Consider the following 18,425-nt stretch of genomic DNA (forward strand, 5'->3'; position numbering starts at 1 on the left):
TCTCATTGGTTGTTTTCATATTTTTATATTTTGTTGATTTCTTTATCATCCCACTGTGATATGAAATTTTTGTGTTAATTCAAGATTTTGAAACTTACTGGTATTGTTTTCATCTGGGTGTGTTCTAATGCATGAAACAATGATTTTGTATTGTGCATTAGAGAAGAATATCTGACCTGTTCTTGCTGGAAAGGATACTTGAACTGTAGAGATGGCTCAGCCTCTAAGAGACCTTGTTGTTCTTCCAGAGGATCACAGTTCAGTTACCAGCACCCACATAGTAGGACACAGCCCTCTGTAACTAGCTACAGAGGATCTGATTCCCTTTTCTGCTCTCTTCTGGGCCCAGGCTCACATATATCTGGTGCACATGCATACACGCAGGACAAACACTCAGATACATAAAATGATTTTTTAAATTAAAGAATACTCTGTAATTTCTTATACTTTCTGATTAGCTTACTCTGTTATTGAAGATGATAGTGGGTATGGATAATCTCATTCTACAACTGTACAATAGAAGTCTTAAGATATCTATTTTTTTAATTGCTTACATTTTTCACATATTTATTTCATATCTGGTACTTATATGATATGTCATATATCTTCTCTGAGAATTAACTGCTTCACATATTTTAAATAATGTAATTACAAAGTATGATAAAAAACAAAATTTCAAATAGTTATATGTGGTCTTTAATCTCCTGTGAAAGTTTCAACACAAAGTCTGACTCTTACATTGACAAACACAATGTTATATTTTCCTTCTAAAATGATTGTTAAAGAAACATGTACTCAAATACCCAACAGAATAAATTCCATGCTGCTTTGAGAGGCATTTCTTCCAAACATTTCTCCCCACCCTTCTCTTTGACAACTATTTCATCTCTCTGTGTGCCAATTCGAATTCAGGTTCTAGAAAGTGTGGACTCTGTCAATTGCATCTAGATCTCTAAGTGGAAATTAATCATCTATACTTGGAGATTCAGGCAGGAAACTCAGATGACAACTGTCTCACTTCCATTGCAAACCCCTACTCCCCAATTTGGGTTTTCCGAAGATTTTATCCAAAACCCATAGCTGACAATGCCTTCTAGCAATGAAAAAAACAATGGCATTCAGTGATCACTCCCAAAATGCTTCTTCTCACTCAGTGCAAAGAAAGGTAGGGACTCTGGCACCTAGTAGAACCAGAAGAAATCTGTACCTGCTCTGCATTTAGATAAAAATAGGAGACACATCACATTCATCACTTCCGCATCTCGTCCACCACTGTATAAAAACACAGGTGATCATTCCTACCATTAAGGGACAGGGAATTACAGAAAATAATGTCTATGAAATAACAAACCCACGGTGACAGGTAACAAGCAATCAAAGTCTATTATCTCTCTGTACTTTTAAAATTTCAGTGATAATGATTTTAGAATGGAAACAACTATGCAAACTAAAAAGCAGCTTTAATGGTGTACAATTCACAACGGTGAATGAAGTGTAAAGGGCTCAATAGACTGGGGACACAATAACATACAGAGTTCTTGTTGCCACTCCTGCTAATTCTGTCTAGGTACATGCCTTATGAAAGGGGTATATATTTCATCAAGAAAAGCCTGCCTCTTTAATACAGACATTTGCTGCATATTCTCTCTCTGTCTCTGTCTCTGTCTCTGTCTCTGTCTCTCTGTCTCTCTGTCTCTCTGTCTCTCTGTCTCTCTGTCTCTCTCTCTCTCTCTCTCTCTCTCTCTCTGTGTGTGTGTGTGTGTGTGTATTTAAAATTCCATTGGAAATATCAACACAAACTAAAAGAGTGGTTTTACCAAATCCAGGACTACAGAGAGACAAAAAGTACTCATACCTCTTACCATATATTCAACCTCAGTATGAGGTATTTTGACACTGTACTTACACAGCCCTAAAAATGTAAGCTAACCCCCCTTACCTTAAGGTACTTCCTTTCAGGATATCTCTGCCAACCCCCACCTGAGTACTGAAGGTCTCTGAATAAAATATAAATTGAGAACTATGTGTCACTCACTTGCGGTATTGGCTGAACAGGTTTGTCCAGTAAGCCTCCCACATAGACAGTGTTGGGAAACAGGGGACGAGCAAAATCCAAGGCAAAGTCAGAATTGACAAACCACAGCTCTGCTTTCAGTAGAAGGTCAGACAAAACTGGGCGAGAGCCTTCTGCAAAATGCTCCTGGATGGTATTGTCATATTGAGAAAGTATTTCCCTTTGCTTCATGGAGAAATCAAAGAATAGCAGAAAGTTCTTCACTCGGCCCCAAAAGTCCATTTGGTCAGTTAGACCAGATCCATACACTGGAATATAGGACAAAGAAGCACTTGATAACCCAAACTCCATAAAACTAGCTTGCATGGGAAGAAAGGACACACAGCGTTTCTCAAGCTTTTCAATAATAAGCAAAGAACAGATGTCTATTGAATCAAAAAGTACTAGGTCAAAGTTCTCATTTTTCAAGAGCTCCATGATGTCCTTTATGCTCAAAAACTGACTGCATAAGTCCGCAATGAATCGATGAATCTTTACAAGGGTGTGATGGTCAAACCTGTAATAAAGAAACAACCAAATAAATAAAACACAAAATATTTTTAGAAGCTGTTTCACACTATTTGGAATGATTTTATTCTCAATGAAAATATTCTGAAGGTAGACAAACACAAGCTTATAATTCCAACACTCTGGAAATGGAGACAGGAAGATCAAGAGTTTAAGGTCAGTGACTTTGAGACCAGCACCATCTGGGCTAAATAAAATTGTGACTCACTTATAGAAAAATAATTTCTAAGATGTTTTATGTAATGAGGCCCTATAGGCTGAATTTTTCTCTTATTCTGTTTGAAGATAGACAATCATGCAAGAATGACGCCTGCAAAAAAGGGTGACAAGAAGGGCCATTCTGCCATCAACGAGGTGGTGAGGAGAGAATATACAATCAACAGTCACAAGCACCTTCATGGAGTGAGCCTCAAGAAGCATGATCCTTGGGCACTCAGTTATTATGTTATAGTAGTAGAATGTAGAGCAATACAAGGCAAAATTATCTAAAATTATTGCTTGTATCCCATTTAAACTTTTATGTAATAAGTGCCAAAAATGTAGTATGTGCAGGACAAATTTCTTTAACATAGACAGTTAATCCCTTTAAAGGCAATCAATTGTAAAAATTCAAAGAAGTTTCTGTTCTCAGCAACTCTGTGTGTGTGTGTGTGTGTGTGTGTGTGTGTGTGTGTGTGTGTGTGTTCTAAATGTATATAAATAATAACCCAATTTAAACCAACCCAAAAAAATCAAGGGTTGGAAAGAAGGCCCAATATATATGTTTAACTGTGTATAAATAATAATCCAATTATGCTAAGGTGAAATTTGACTCTTCTTTCACATATATGATGAAAGAAATATGTTTTTAAATGTCTGTGAGTGAGAATTCTTTCTAAAAAGAATCCTGTATAAGCAACACCTTGATTATTAAGAAGTATTTTCAAAGATGGAGGAGAGAGTGAGATCAATGGAATTAACTGAACAATGCATCTGTGCATGCCATCCTTGGGAAGACAAAAGAGGTTCTATACATTCCATTTAAGGACTAAGCCTCAGGCTCAGCTGTATCACCTGGTCATTGAAAGGTTTTAAACTTACCTATGGCTATTGGTCATAAAGTCAATAATGACCAAGCTCCAATCAACAGAAGTTAGGTATAGAGTAAGGGACTAGTGGGCACAAATAGATCTCCTTAAGGGAAGAAAAAGAGAATAGATAGTTCTGTGTGGAAGGGGGAGGCCTAGAAATGGACGATCAAGTCAGAAGGGAAGAGTGATGAAAGAGGGAATTCAGGGAGACACAGCTATGATTAGGGGCATTGAGGGGTATTATGGGAACCTTATACAGTAGACTTGTTCTAAAACATATATAAGCTACACACACACACACACACACACACACACACATACACACACACACACAGCCAATTAAAGTAAATCTGCCAAATAATGTGGTAGACAGAGTCCCAAATTGCCATCTCTTGTCAAAAAATGAATTTTCACTACCATAATTGGGTTATATCTAAATGATTTTTTATTCAAAGGAATCTCATGGGAATCCCCAAACAACCCAGGCAGTTGCAAAAGCTGTAGGATGCTCTCCACAAACTGGCAGCAAGGCTCTCTTGCTGAAGAAAACACCTATACAACTCACTGAACATGGAGAATTTGATCTGCTGACTCTATAGAGTCTAGGTTCAGGCGTCTTTGGTGCAGGAACATACACTGCGCACCAACAAAAGAGAAATGTAAATACAAGACAGCCACAAACCCATTGATCTATTATATTATGCTGGCTGCAAAATATGCTAGAAAAATTGTAGCACAAAGCCTGGGTGAGTAAAAAATCTATAACTGAATTGACTTTAGTCCCACTGCAGAAAATTAAACTCAAATACAACATTGTTTGAGTGACAAAGAGCCTAACACTAGATATCCCAGAGGCCTAAGGTAAGCCAAATACTATTGGCCTAAAAAACAAAACAAATCAATACAAAAGCATGAGTGTAATGACTCCTAATGACACTCTGCTACACTCAAAGATCAGTGCCTTGCTCAGCCATCATCACAAAGCATCTTCTTGCAGTAGATGGGAACAAATACAAAATCCCAAAGCCAGGCATCATGCAGCACATAGCCCTAAGTGGGAAGTTTGCATCAAATCTCTCCCTCCCTTCAGGGCTCAGGGAACACTGAGGAAGAGGAGGCAGAAAGAGTGTAAGAGCCAAGGGGATGGAGAACACCAAGAAAACAAGGCCATGAACATGGCCTTTTATTTGCTTATTTGCTCTAAACATGAGCAAAGCTCATATGAACTCAGCAAGACTGAGGCAGTATGTGCAAGGCCTGCGTCAGGTCATATGTATACATGCATACATACATACACACACATACATATATACATACACACATACATACATGCATACACATATACATACATATATTCATACATACATGCATGCATGCTAACATATACACATATATACATATACATACATATATACATATATACACATATACATGCATATGTTAGATAAGTATTTTTGTGGGATTTCTGAGTGTGAAAGCTTATGAGTCTTGTGGCTTTTCTTAGGCTCTTACCTTTTGGTTGTTTTTCTTATCTAATTCTGATGTGATAGTTTTGATTTTATCTTATTATATTTTATTATTGTCCCTTAGAAAACTGTTTGTGGTCTAATGAGACCACAGAAAAGTAGTGGATCTAGTAAGGAGGTACTTGGAGTTGTGAAGGGAGGGAAAACAGTAATCAGAATATATTATGTGAGAAAATTTTACTTTCAATAAAAGGGGTGGGGGAAAGAAAGATTTCAGGTAAGTTTAATAGGAAAGGACCAAAGAATAACACATTCATGTACAAGGAAGTTTGAAGTGGAAGATTCTGGTTTCACTAAAAACTCAGTTGTGTCAGATGATGTTTTTCTTGAAGTAGTCTTGTAAGAGTATGTTTTGCTAAAGCAGACACATTAGAGGATGTTTTGCTGAAGCAGACATGTGAGAGGGCATATGATGCTTTGAAGAAACAGACACTTGAGAAGGCACATGATGTTTAGAAAGAATGTGAATATAACCCCACAGACATGAGAGGATGCTCTTGTGTTGGTTCGCCTTGCAATGCTTTGCTGGTTTACACAGATCTTCACTTGTCATAACTTCCTAGAAAGAAACCTGCCAAAGAACGTCTCATGCTGTTCTGGCTGCTTCCTGCCACCTCCTCAGACTCATGCTGATTCCTCATGGGTCAAGCTGCTGGTGCTTATTTGTGTTTGGTGTTGCCTATTTGGACCAGATTACCTCTACTGATTCATGTTTGGATGTGCCCCAAAGAACTACTTCTAAACAAGTTTACATTGTCTTATTAACCATCTTGCTTCCCTATCTTTGGTGGTGAGCAAGAAGGGAGGTTGAAGCATTTAATAATCCTTATGAAAGTAGGTTTCATAAAATCTAAGCCTACAGGTGTTACCTCTATTAGTGAATTTACACAAGAAGATCACAAAGTACATTGAAGAAGGTGGCTCTTCTTTCCCTGAGTAGAGAAGTTGAAGTGACAGAACTGTCACTGATGACAAGTAACTTGTTGACAGGTAACTTGTAGATACTAAGGCCTAAGAGGCACAGCTCCCACTTTGTAGAGAATTAATTGAGCCTATCGTTTACCTAGCTATGAGTCATCTGCCCTGCACAATCCACACACACCCATCCTTGTATCCATCAACCCACATGTCCTTGCGTTAAGCTCACTCAAAGCATCATGCATCCATCATCTACCCACTTTTAAGTCTTGATTAGCAATGCATTGGTTCAAAGTATTGGAACAAATTACCTGCCATGACCTAATTCTTCTACAAGGAGACGATAACGATTATCAAATTTCTTCTGCTGATCTTCAGGTAGACTCCAATTTATAACCTTGTATGATGGTTTTTCCTTTCTAAAATCTAAGAAAACACAAAATGAATAAAATTTACATTTATCACAATATACCATACATTATTATGGTGATAGACAATTAATTTAATTAATGTCACATCTTTGTGGAAATTTGATTTTTGTTTTCCAGAGGGTTTGCTTTTCTTTTAATCTACTCAGTTCTATATTCTAATCATATTTCTTGAAACTTTACAATAATTAAAGAATTTTCATCCAGTCTACATAATGAAAGGTTCTAATAATAGTTTTCATTTACAGGCATAGCTACTATTTTTCACTTTACCATTGAGAAAACACAGAGGTAAACATTGTAAAATGATGTAATTCCTCAACTTCATTACCATAGTAAGAGTTTATTGTTAAGTGTAAGTGAGTTTGATAGCTGTTCTCTGTTTCATAGAAATATTAAAATGATAAGAGTCACCCCAAGATACTTTATACTGTTTGTGGCTATTGTGAAGGGGGTCATTTCCCTAATTTCTTTCTCAGCCTGCTTATCCTTTGAGTATAGGAAGGCCACTGATTTGCTTGTGTTGTATGACAAGAACTTCAAGACTCTGAAGAAGGAAATGGAAGAAGACCTCAAAAAATGGGAAAACCTCCCATGCTCATGGATCGGTAGAATCAATATAGTTAAAATGGCCATTTTGCCAAAAGCAATCTACAGATTCAATGCAATACCCATCAAAATCCCAACTCAATTCTTCACAGAGTTAGAAAGAGCATTTATCAAATTCATCTGGAACAACAAAAAACCCAAGATAGCTTAAACTATTCTCAGCAACAAAAGAAAATCTGGGGGAATCAGTATCCCTGACCTCAAGCAATACTACAGAGCAATAGTGTTAAAAACTGCATGGTATTGGTACATATTGACAGGCAGGAGGACCAATGGAACAGGATTGAAGATCCAGAAATGAACCCACACACCTATGGCCACTTGATCCTCGACAAAGAGGCTGAAAACATCCAATGGAAAAAAGATAGCCTTTTCAACAAATGGTGCTGATTCAACTGGAGGTCAGCATGCAGAAGAATGCGAATTGATCCATCCTTGTCTCCTTGTACTAAGCTCAAATCCAAATGGATCAAGGACCTCCACATAAAGCCAGACACTCTGAAGCTAATAGAAAAGAAACTGGGGAAGACCCTTGAGGACATCGGTACAGGGAGAAAGTTTCTGAACAGAACACCAATAGCGTATGCTCTAAGAGCAAGAATTGACAAATGAGACCTCATAAAATTACAGAGTTTCTGTAAGGCAAAGGACACCATCAAGAGGACAAATCAGCAACCAACAAATTGGGCAAAGATCTTCACCAATCCTACATCAGATAGAGGGCTAATATCCAATATATATAAAGAACTCAAGAACTTAGACTCCAGAAAACCAAACAACCCTATTAAAAAATGGGGTACAGAGTTAAACAAAGAATTCTCACCTGAAGAACTTCGGATAGCGGAGAAGCATCTTAAAAAATGCTCAACTTCATTAGTCATTAGGGAAATGCAAATCAAATCAACCCTGAGATTTCATCTTATACACCAGTCAGAATGGCTAAGATTAAAAATTCAGGAGACATCAGGTGTTGGAGAGGGTGTGGAGAAAGAGGAACACTCCTCCACTGCTGGTGGGGTTGCAAATTGGTACAACCATTCTGGAAATCAGTCTGACAGTTCCTCCGAAAACTGGGCACCTCACTTCCAGAAGATCCTGCTATACCACTCCTGGGCATATACCCAGAGGATTCCCCACCATGTAATAAGGATACATGCTCTACTATGTTCATAGCAGCCCTATTTATAATTGCCAGATGCTGGAAAGAACCCAGGTATCCCTCAACAGAAGAGTGGATGCAAAAAATGTGGTATATCTACACAATGGAGTACTATTCAGCCATTAGAAACAATGAATTCATGAAATTCTTAGGCAAATGGATGGAGCTAGAGAACATCATACTAAGTGAGGTAACCCAGACTCAAAAGGTGAATCATGGTATGCACTCACTAATAAGTGGATATTAACCTGGAAAACTGGAATACCCAAAACATAATCCACACATCAAATGAGGTACAAGAAGAAAGGAGGAGTGGCCCCTGGTTCTGGAAAGACTCAGTGAAGCAGTATTCGGCAAAACCAGAACGGGGAAGTGGGAAGGGGTGGGTGGGAGGACAGGGGAAGAGAAGGGGGCTTACGGGACTTTCGGGGAGTGGGGGGCTAGAAAAGGGGAAATCATTTGAAATGTAAATAAATTATATCGAATAAAAAAAAGAAATATTAAAATGAAATATATGAAGAAATTTTTTGCTTGTTTGCCTTTTAATTGCTAAACATTTCATGTTTGTTGTTCATTTGATTACTTTTTGTTTGTTTTGTAGTAGAGTCATGTTGAGTAGCCCATAGGCTTTCAACTCACAAACCTACTTTTTTTTTTTTTTTTTTTTTGGTGGTGGCTCATTCCTTTAATCCCAGCACTTGGGAGGCAAAGGCTGACAGATTTCTGAATTTGAGGCCAGCCTGGTCTACAGAGTGAGTTCCAGGACACCCAGAGCTACACAGAGAACCCATGTGTTAAAAAATAAAACAAAAATAAAATAAAAAAGAAGAACATGACAAACCTACTTCTTGAAGCTTCCAAGCACTTGGGTTACAAGCATGTGGAAACACAACAGGTTTTACTGTTTTTTGTTTGTTTGTGTGTTTGTTTGTTGTAGTAAATAAAAAGGTTCTACCTTCAGAGAAAATGCTAAATGAAAAAGGGAAAAAAGCAAGGAAAGAAGGAAGGAAGTGAAGGAATGAGAGAGAGATAGAAAGAGAGAGAGGGAGGGAGAGGGAGGGACGGAGGGAAGGAAGGAAGGAAAGAAAGAAAGAAAGAAAGAAAGAAAGAAAGAAAGAAAGAAAGAAAGAAAGAAAGAAAGAAAGAAAGAAAGAAAGAAAGAAAGAAAGAGAGGAAAAGTCTGCCATGCCCCCAAATCGCCAGTCCTGTTCTTCCCCCTTATTAGTAATGCACAATTAATAGTCTAAATCTGCTCTGACATTTCACTTGTGACAATTTCAAGCTATATCTTTCATCTTACAGAAAAAAAACTCTCAATCCATCCACTCTTGCTATTGATGAGAAGTTCAAATCAAGATAAGTAGGCCAAAGCCAGAACCCTCAAGTGATCCTCACAATCAAGATTCAATAATTTGTATTTGAAGACAGATTACAGAGTTGGGAACTTCCTTTCATTGTTCCTGGCTCATGTGACACAGTCCAACCCTAACTTGGTGTCTCAGACTCAGTAATGATTGTAGATTCCAGTACCAATTGGGGCTGACTCTACTCAGTGAAAGACCACTAATCAGCACACCTGCCAGGGAGTGCTAATAATAAAGTGTTAGGATGGATCCCCTACACAGCACAATATACAGGTGAATAAATCCAACTGGATGCTTATGCCCACACAACATAGAAATCACTCACACAGAATTCTGGAAAATGTCCTTTCTATCCCTATTGATTACATATCTACAGATGTTTTAAATGCTACTACACTGTTGAACGGAAAAGACCTCTCAAAATTTCCATGAGTGTAGCCATCCCTTGTGATGATGTTGGCTGGGTCTCTCTGGGTAACGTTTTAAACACAAGAAACTTAGAAAAACACACACCATTACCAAGGAGAATAAAGCAACAACTAAAATCGAAAGATTAGGAGAAAGGTGATGGTCAGCTAAACAAAGCTAAAAATTATACAGAAAAGATAAAAATCTACTAGTTTAGAAGCTAATTGTATTTTTATTTTTTATTTTATTGGATATATTCTTTAATTATATTTCAAATGATTTCCCATATCCTGGTTCTCCCTCCCTGAAAGTCCCATAAGCCCTCTCCCCTTCCCCGGTTCCCCAATAACACCCCCCCCCCGACTTCCTTGTCCTAGTACTCCCCTATACTGCTGAATCAAACCTCTCCAGAACCAGGAGCCACTCCTTCCTTCTTCTTGGGCATCATTTGATAAATAAATTGTTTCATGCTTATTCCAAGTTTCTGAACTAATATCCACTTATCAGTGAGTGCATATCATGTGTGTTCTTTTGTGATTTGGTTACCTAACTTAGGATGATATTTTCCAGTTCCAACCATTTGCTTAAGAATTTCATGTATTCATTGCTTTTAATTGCTTAGTAATATTCCATAGTGTAAATATACCACATTTTCTGTATCCATTCTTCCATTGAGGGACATCTGGGTTCTTCCCAGAATCTGGCTATTATAAATAGTGCTGCTATGAACACAGTGAAGCATGTGTCCTTATTGCATGCTGGGGGATCCTCTGTGTATATGCCCAGAAGTGGTATGGGGGGGGGGTCTTCAGTAGTATCATGCCCCATTTTCTGAGGAACCGCCAGACTGATTTCCAGCATGGTTGTACTAGCTTACAACCCCACCAGTAGTGGAGGAATATTCCTCTTTCTCCACATGGCTGCAAGTACATTTATTCTTCTGAGTTTTTGATCTTAGCCATTCTGACTGGAGTGAGGTGAGATCACAGGGTTGTTTTGATTTGCATTTCCCTAATGACTAATGATGGTGAACATTTCTTAAGGTGCTTCTTAGCCATTCAAAATTCTTCAGGTGAAAATTCTTTGTTTAACTCTATACCCCATTTTTAATAGGGTTATTTGGCTCTCTGGGGTCTAACTTCTTGAGTTCTTTGTATATCTTGGATATTAGCCCTCTGTTGGATATAGGGTTGGTGAAGATCTTTGCCCAATTTGTTGGTTGCTGTTTTGTCCAGTTGACAGTGTCCTTTGCCTTACAGAAATTTTGTAATTTTATGCAGTCACATTTGTCAATTCTTGATCTTAAAGCATAAGGTATTAGTGTTCTCTACAGGAACTTTTCCCGTGTGCCCATGTACTCAAGGCTCTTCCCCAGTTTCTTTTCTATTAGTTTCACTGTGTCTGGTCTCTGTGGAGGTCCTTGATCTATTTGGACTTGAGCTTAGTATAAGGAGATAAGAATGGATGGATTTGCATACTTCTGCATGCTAGCCGCCAGTTGAACCAGCACCATTTGTTGAAAAGGCTATCTTTTTTCCACTGGACAGTTTTAGATCCTTTGTCAAAGACCAAGTGACCATATGTGTGTAGGTACATTTCTGGGTCTTCAATACTATTCGATTGATCTACCTTCCTGTCACTGTACCAATACCATGCAGTTTTTAACACTATTGCTTTGTAGTACTACTTGAGGTCTGGGATACTGATTTCCCCAGAAGTTCTTCTACTGTTGACAATAGTTTTAGCTATCCTGGGCTTTTTGTTATTCTAGATGAACTTGAGAATTGCTCTTTCTAACTCTATGAAGAATTGAGTTGGGGTTTTGATGGGGATTGCATTGAATCTGTAGATTGCTTTTGGCAAAATGGCCATTTTTACTATATTAATCATGCCAATCCATAAGCAGCATCAGCTAACACCAGAAATAACCAGATGGCAAAAAGCAAACATAGGAATGTTGCTAACAGAAATCAAGGTGATGTGGCACCATCCAAACCCATTTCTCCCACAACAGCCAGTCCTGGATACCCAACACACAAGGAAAGCAAGATTTGGATTTAAAATCAAAGGTCAGGTTTCTGATGAGTGCTTCAAGAAGCATATAAATAACTCCATGAAAGAAATACAGGAGAACACAAGTAAACAGGGAGAGTCCCTTGAAGAACTAAAGGACAACACAACAAAATAGGAGAAGGAATTGAACAAATCCATCCAGGATCTAAAAAAGGAGGTAGTAATAATAATGAAATTACAAAGGGAGACTACTTGGGACATAGAAAATCTTGGAATGAAATCAAGAGTTATGGATCCAAGAAACAACAACAGAATACAAGAGATAGAAGAGAGAATCTCAGATGCAGAAGATACCATAGAAAGCATTGACACAACAGTCAAAGAAAATGAAAAATGCAAACAACTCCTGACCAAAAAACATCCAGAAAATCAAGGACAAAATGAGAAGACCAAACCTAAGGATTATAGGTATAGAAGAGAGTGAAGATTCCCAACTTAAAGGGCCAGTAAATGTCTTCAACAAAATTATAGAAGAAAACTTCCCTAACCTAAAGAAAGAGATGCCCATGAACATACAAAAAGCCTACAGAACTCCAAATAGATTTGACCAGAAAAGAAATTCCTCCTGTTGTATAATAATTAAAACACCAAATGTACTAAACAAAGAAAGAATATTAAAATCAGTAAAGGAAAAAGAGCAAGTATAAAGGTAGACCTATCAGATTTCTCACCAGAGACTATGAAAGGTAGAAGAGCCTGGGCAGATGACAGACAGACCCTAAGAGAACACAAATGCCAACCCAGACTGCTATATCCAGCAAATCTCTCAATTACCATAGATGGAGAAACCAAGGTATTCCATGACAAAACAAATTTACACAGTACCTTTCAACAAATCTGGCCCTTCAAAGGATAATGAATGGAAAACGCCAACCAAAGGAGGGAAACTACACACTAGAAAAAGCAAGAAATTAATCTTCTTTCAACAAACCCAAAAGAAGATAACCACACAAACATAAAAATTACATCAAAAATAGCAGGAAGCATCAATCTCTATTCCTGAATATCTCTTAACATCAGTAGAATGAATTCTCCCAATAAAAAGACATAGACTCATAGACTAGATATGTAAACAAGACCCAACATTTTGCTGCATACAGGAAATGCATCTCAGTGTCAAAGACAAACACTACCTCAGACAGTTTTCCAAGCATATGGTCCCAGGAAGCAAGCTGGACTAGCCAATCTAATATCCACTAAAATAGACTTTCAACCAAAAGTCATCAAAAAAATGAAGGACACTTTATATATACTCATCAAAGAAAAAATCTGCCAGGAAGAACTCTCAATTCTAAACATCTATGCTCCAAATACAAGGGCACCCTCATTCATAAAAGAAACTTTACTAAAGCTTAAAGTACATATAGCATCCCACACAATAATTGTGGGTGACTTAAACACCCCACTCTCATCAATGGACAGATCAGGGCAACACAAACTAAACAGAGACACAGTGAAACTAACAGAAGTTTTGGTCCAAATGGATTTAATAGATATCTATAGAACATTTCATCCTTAATCAAAAAAAAATACCTTCTTTACAGCACCTCATGGTACCTTCACCAAAATTGACCATATAATTGGTTACAAAACAGAGCTCCACAGATATAAGAAGATCAAACTAATCCCGTGCCTCCTATCAGATCACTACGGTGTAAGAGCAGTCTGGAATAGCAACAAAAACAACAGAAAACCCACATATACATGGAAACTGAACAATGTTCTACTCAATGATACCTTGGTCAAGGAAGAAATAAGGGAAGAAATCAAAACCTTTTTAGAATTTAATGAAAATGAAGACACAATATGCCCAAATTTATGGGACACAAGGAAAGCAGTGCTAAGAGGAAAACTCATAGCTCTGAGTGTCTCCAAAAAGAAGCTGGAGAGAGCATACACTAGCAGCTTAACAGCACACCTGAAAGCTTTAGAACAGAAAGAAGTTAATATGCCCAAGAGGAGTAGAAGGCAGGAAATCGTCAAACTCAGGGCTGAAATCAACCACGTTGAAACAAAAAGAACTATACAAAGAATCAACTTAACCAGGAGCTTGTTCTTTGAGAAAAACAACAAGATAGATAAACCTTTAGCCAGACTAACCAGAGAGCACAGAGACAGTATCCAAATTAAGAAAATCAGAATTGAATAGTGAGAAATAACAACAGAAACTGAGGAAATTCAAAAAATTATCAGGTCCTACTACAAAAGCCTATACTCAACACAATTGGAAAATCTGGAGGAAATGGACAATTTCCTAGTCATATACCAACTACCAAAGTTTAATCAAGATCAGCTAGACAGACCATTTAAATGGTCCCATAACTCCTAAAGTTATAGAAGTGGTCATTGACAATCTCCCAACCAAAAAAAGCACAGGACCAGACGGTTTTAGTGCAGAATTCTATCAGACTTTCAAAGAAGACTTAACACCAATATTCTTCAAACTATTCTACTACAAAACTCATTCAATGAAGCCACAATTTCGCTGATACCAAAACCACACCAAGATACAACAAAGAAAGAGAACTTCGGGCCAATTTCCTTTATGAATATCAATGCAAAAATACTCAATAAAATTCTTGCCAACAGAATCCAAGATGATCTTGCCAACAGAATCAAAATGATCATTCACTATGATCAAATAGGCTTCACACCAGGGATGCAGGGATGGTTCAATATACAAATATTCATCAATGTAATCCACTACATAAACAAACTCAGAGGTAAAAACATATGGTCATTTAATTAGATGCTGAAAAAACATTTGAAAAAATTCAGCATCCTTTAATGTTAAAGGTCTTGGAAAGAACAGGAATTCAAGGCCCATACCTAAGCATATTAAAAGCAATATACATCAAACCAGTAGCCAACATCAAACTAAATGGAGAGAAACTTGGAGCAATCCCACTAAAATCAGGGACTAGACAAGGCTGCCCTCTCTCTCCTTATTTTTTCAATATAGTGCTTGCAGTTCTACCTAGAGCAATTAGACAACAAAAGGGGTTCAAAAGAATAAAATTGGAAAGTAAGAAGTCAAATTATTACTATTTGCAGATAATATGATAATATACATAAGCAACCCAAAAAACTCCACCAGAGAACTCCTACAACTGATAAACCACTTCAGCAAAGTGTCTGGATATAAAATTAAGTCAACCAAATCAATACCCTTCCTATACTCAAAGGATAAACAGACTGAGAAAGAAATTAGGGAAATTATTTCCCTACAATAATTTCACAATAGCCACAAACAATATAAAGTATCTTGGTGTGACTCTAACCAAACAAGTGAAAGAACTGTATGCAGGAACTTCAGGTCTTTGAAGAAAGAAATTAAAGAAAACCTCAGTAGATGGAAAAATAGTCCATGCTCTTGGATTGTCAGAATTAATATAGTAAAAATGGTTATCTTGCCAAAAGCAATCTACAGATTCAATGCAATCCCCATCAACCTCCCAACTCAATTCTTCATAGAGTTAGAAAGAGCAATTCTCAAATACTTTTGGAATAACAAAAAACCCAGGTTAGCTACAACTATTCTAAACAGTAAAAGAATTTCTTGGAGAATCAGTATCCCGACCTCAAGCAGTAATGCAGAGCAACAGTGTTAAAAAACTGAATGTTATTGGTACAGTAACAGGCACGTAGATCAATGGAAGAGAATTGAAGACCCAGAAATGAACCCACACAATTATGGTCACTGGATCTTTGACAAAGCAGCTACAACCATCCAGGGGGAAAAAAGATAGCATTTTCAAAAAATGGCGCTTCTTCAAATGGAGGTCAGCATGCCGAAGAATGCAAATCAATCCATTCTTATCTCCTTGTACTAACCTCAAGTCCAATTGGATCAAGGACCTCCATATAAAACCAGACACACTGAAACTAATAGAAAAGAAACTAGAGAAGGGCCTTGAGCACATGGGCACAGGGTAAAATTTCCTGAATACTACACCAATAGCTTATGCTCTAAAATCAAGAATTGACAAATGGGACCTCATAAAATTACAAATTTTTTGTAACGCAAAGGACACTGTCAATAGGACAAAATGGCAACCAACACATTGGGAAAAGATCTTTACGAACCCTACATCTGACAGAGAAGACACAAGAAGGTAGACTCCAGAGAGCCAAATAACCTTATTAAGAAATGGGTTACAGAGCTAAACAAAGAATTTTCACTTGAGGAACATCAGAATGGCTGAGAAATACCTAAAGAAACGTTCAATATCCTTATTCATCAGGAAAATGCAAATCAAAACAACCCTGAGATCTCACCTCATACCAGTCAGAATGGCTAAGATCAAAAACTCAGGAGAAAAAATGTACTTGCAGGGATGTGGTGAAAGAGGAATATTCCTCCACTACTGGTGGTGTTGTAAGCCTGTACAACCATGCTGGAAATCAGTCCGGCGGTTTTTTCAGAAAACTGCGCATGATAGTACAGGAGAACCCCACTATACCACTCCTGGGCATATAATATGCATGTAATAAGAACATATGCTCCACTATGTTCATAGCAGCTGTAAAGAACCCAGATGTCCCTCAATGCAGGAATGAATACAGAAAATGTAGTATATTCACACTATGGAATACTACTCAGCTATTAAAAACAATGAATTCATGAAATTCTTAGGCAAGTGGGTGGAACTAGAGAATGTTATCCTGAGTGAGGTGTCCCAATCACAAAGGAACACACATGGTATGCACTCACTGATAAGCAGATATTAGCTCAGAAGTTTGGAATACCCAAAAAGAAAAAAAAATTAGCAATGATGCTCAAGAAGAAAGTAGGAGAGGCTCTTGGTCCTGGAAAGACTCAGTGCAGCTATATAAGTGAACACTAGGGCAGGAAAACAGAAGGGGATGGTTGGGGAACAGGGGGAAGTAAGAGGGCTTATGGGACATTTGGGGAGTGGGGATCCAGGAAAGGGGATATCATTTGAAATGTAAATAAAGAATATATCAAATAAAAATGGAGATTAACAACCCAAGATTGTACAGAGTCACCAGAACAGCCTTTTATGAGCTATCACTGCATCACAACACAAAAGTTCCATGTGTGGTACAAAAGTCACAAGACTAAACAAAAGAAAGAGGCCAGGGAAGGGAAGCTTCATTCTTTCATGAACACCCACCCAACTGAGAACTAATTCACTCCTGAGAAGATAATGTAACTCCCTTCCAAGTGTTTACCTTCATGGGCCAGTCAGATTTTACTAGGCCTACTTCTTATAAATCAATAATTATTCAACTGCATTATGTCAAAAACTCTGATTCTAAGATATTAAGGTTTGGGATATATACTATAATCAGAGTCAACTTATATACAGAAGTAAGTAAAATACAGAAGTGTATAATTTGTGGCCAAGACTACATAGCCGAATCTATAAAATTCACACACACACACACACACACATACACACACACACACACCACAATTTAACTCTCAATAAGGCCAAATATAACCTTTGTCAAGCAGTTCTATATAAAAGCCATCATTTATTAAGCAATTTATTGTAATAATTTATTGTAAAGATACCTGCGGTATAATCATATTCATAAAGAAGTTTAGTCACATTGAGGCCACCTTCTTGAAGAATATGAGACACACGGCTCATCGCCATATAATGGCTTCCACCTAGAAACAATACATAAAGTTCATACTTTTGTGGTGATTAAGGGAAATGGTTCTGATTACCAGAGATAGCCGGCATAAAGAAATGCAAAACTAAGTGTCAAAGCACAGAATACCTCTGGATGCTTTGATAGAAACCAACTCTTCCATACCCTCAACTACATTGTAGGTAATACCCAGGACATGAACCCAGAGCTTTGGCCAATAGCAATCTTTCACCAAAGATCTGAAAGAGTGCTTGCTGTTCTCACAGAGGACTTCGGTTCAGTTCTTAGAAGTCAGATGATGGCTCCCAACCATGTGAAACTCGAATTGCAGGAGATCCAACACCTCTTCCTGGCCTCCACTGGCTTTCCATGTACATAATACACTAACATACATGTAGACAAAACACTCATAAATATAAAACAAAAATGAATAAAATCCTTTTAAAATTTTAAGCATTCTTCACCCTCTGGAACATGTATATTTTCCACAGTATCTATCCATCACTGCTGTCATTGGGATCAAAAAAAAAATAACTGTAATCATGGAAAATTCATCACAATGAATTTTTTTCTTTGCAATTTTATGTGATTGCTGAGGACAGAAAGGCAGTATCTAAAATATTAGGGAAAGAAATTTCCATAGGGTAGAGGGTATGGAGCCCCC

At 37.6% G+C, this 18,425-nt stretch overlaps 1 protein-coding gene across 1 annotated transcript in view; it reads right to left on the reverse strand.

The window, feature by feature from the left end:
- Positions 1-18,425, reverse strand: part of LOC127666792 (UDP-glucuronosyltransferase 3A2-like) — a 40,640-nt gene that overhangs the window by 5,809 nt on the left and 16,406 nt on the right. Inside the window, exon 4 of the mRNA XM_052159760.1 lies at positions 2,036-2,570. Within this exon, the coding sequence (XP_052015720.1) occupies positions 2,036-2,570 (535 nt within the window). The remainder of the gene's footprint in view (positions 1-2,035; positions 2,571-18,425) is intronic.

The sequence above is a fragment of the Apodemus sylvaticus genome, chromosome 16, assembly GCF_947179515.1.
Source record: "Apodemus sylvaticus chromosome 16, mApoSyl1.1, whole genome shotgun sequence".
NCBI lineage: Eukaryota > Metazoa > Chordata > Mammalia > Rodentia > Muridae > Apodemus > Apodemus sylvaticus.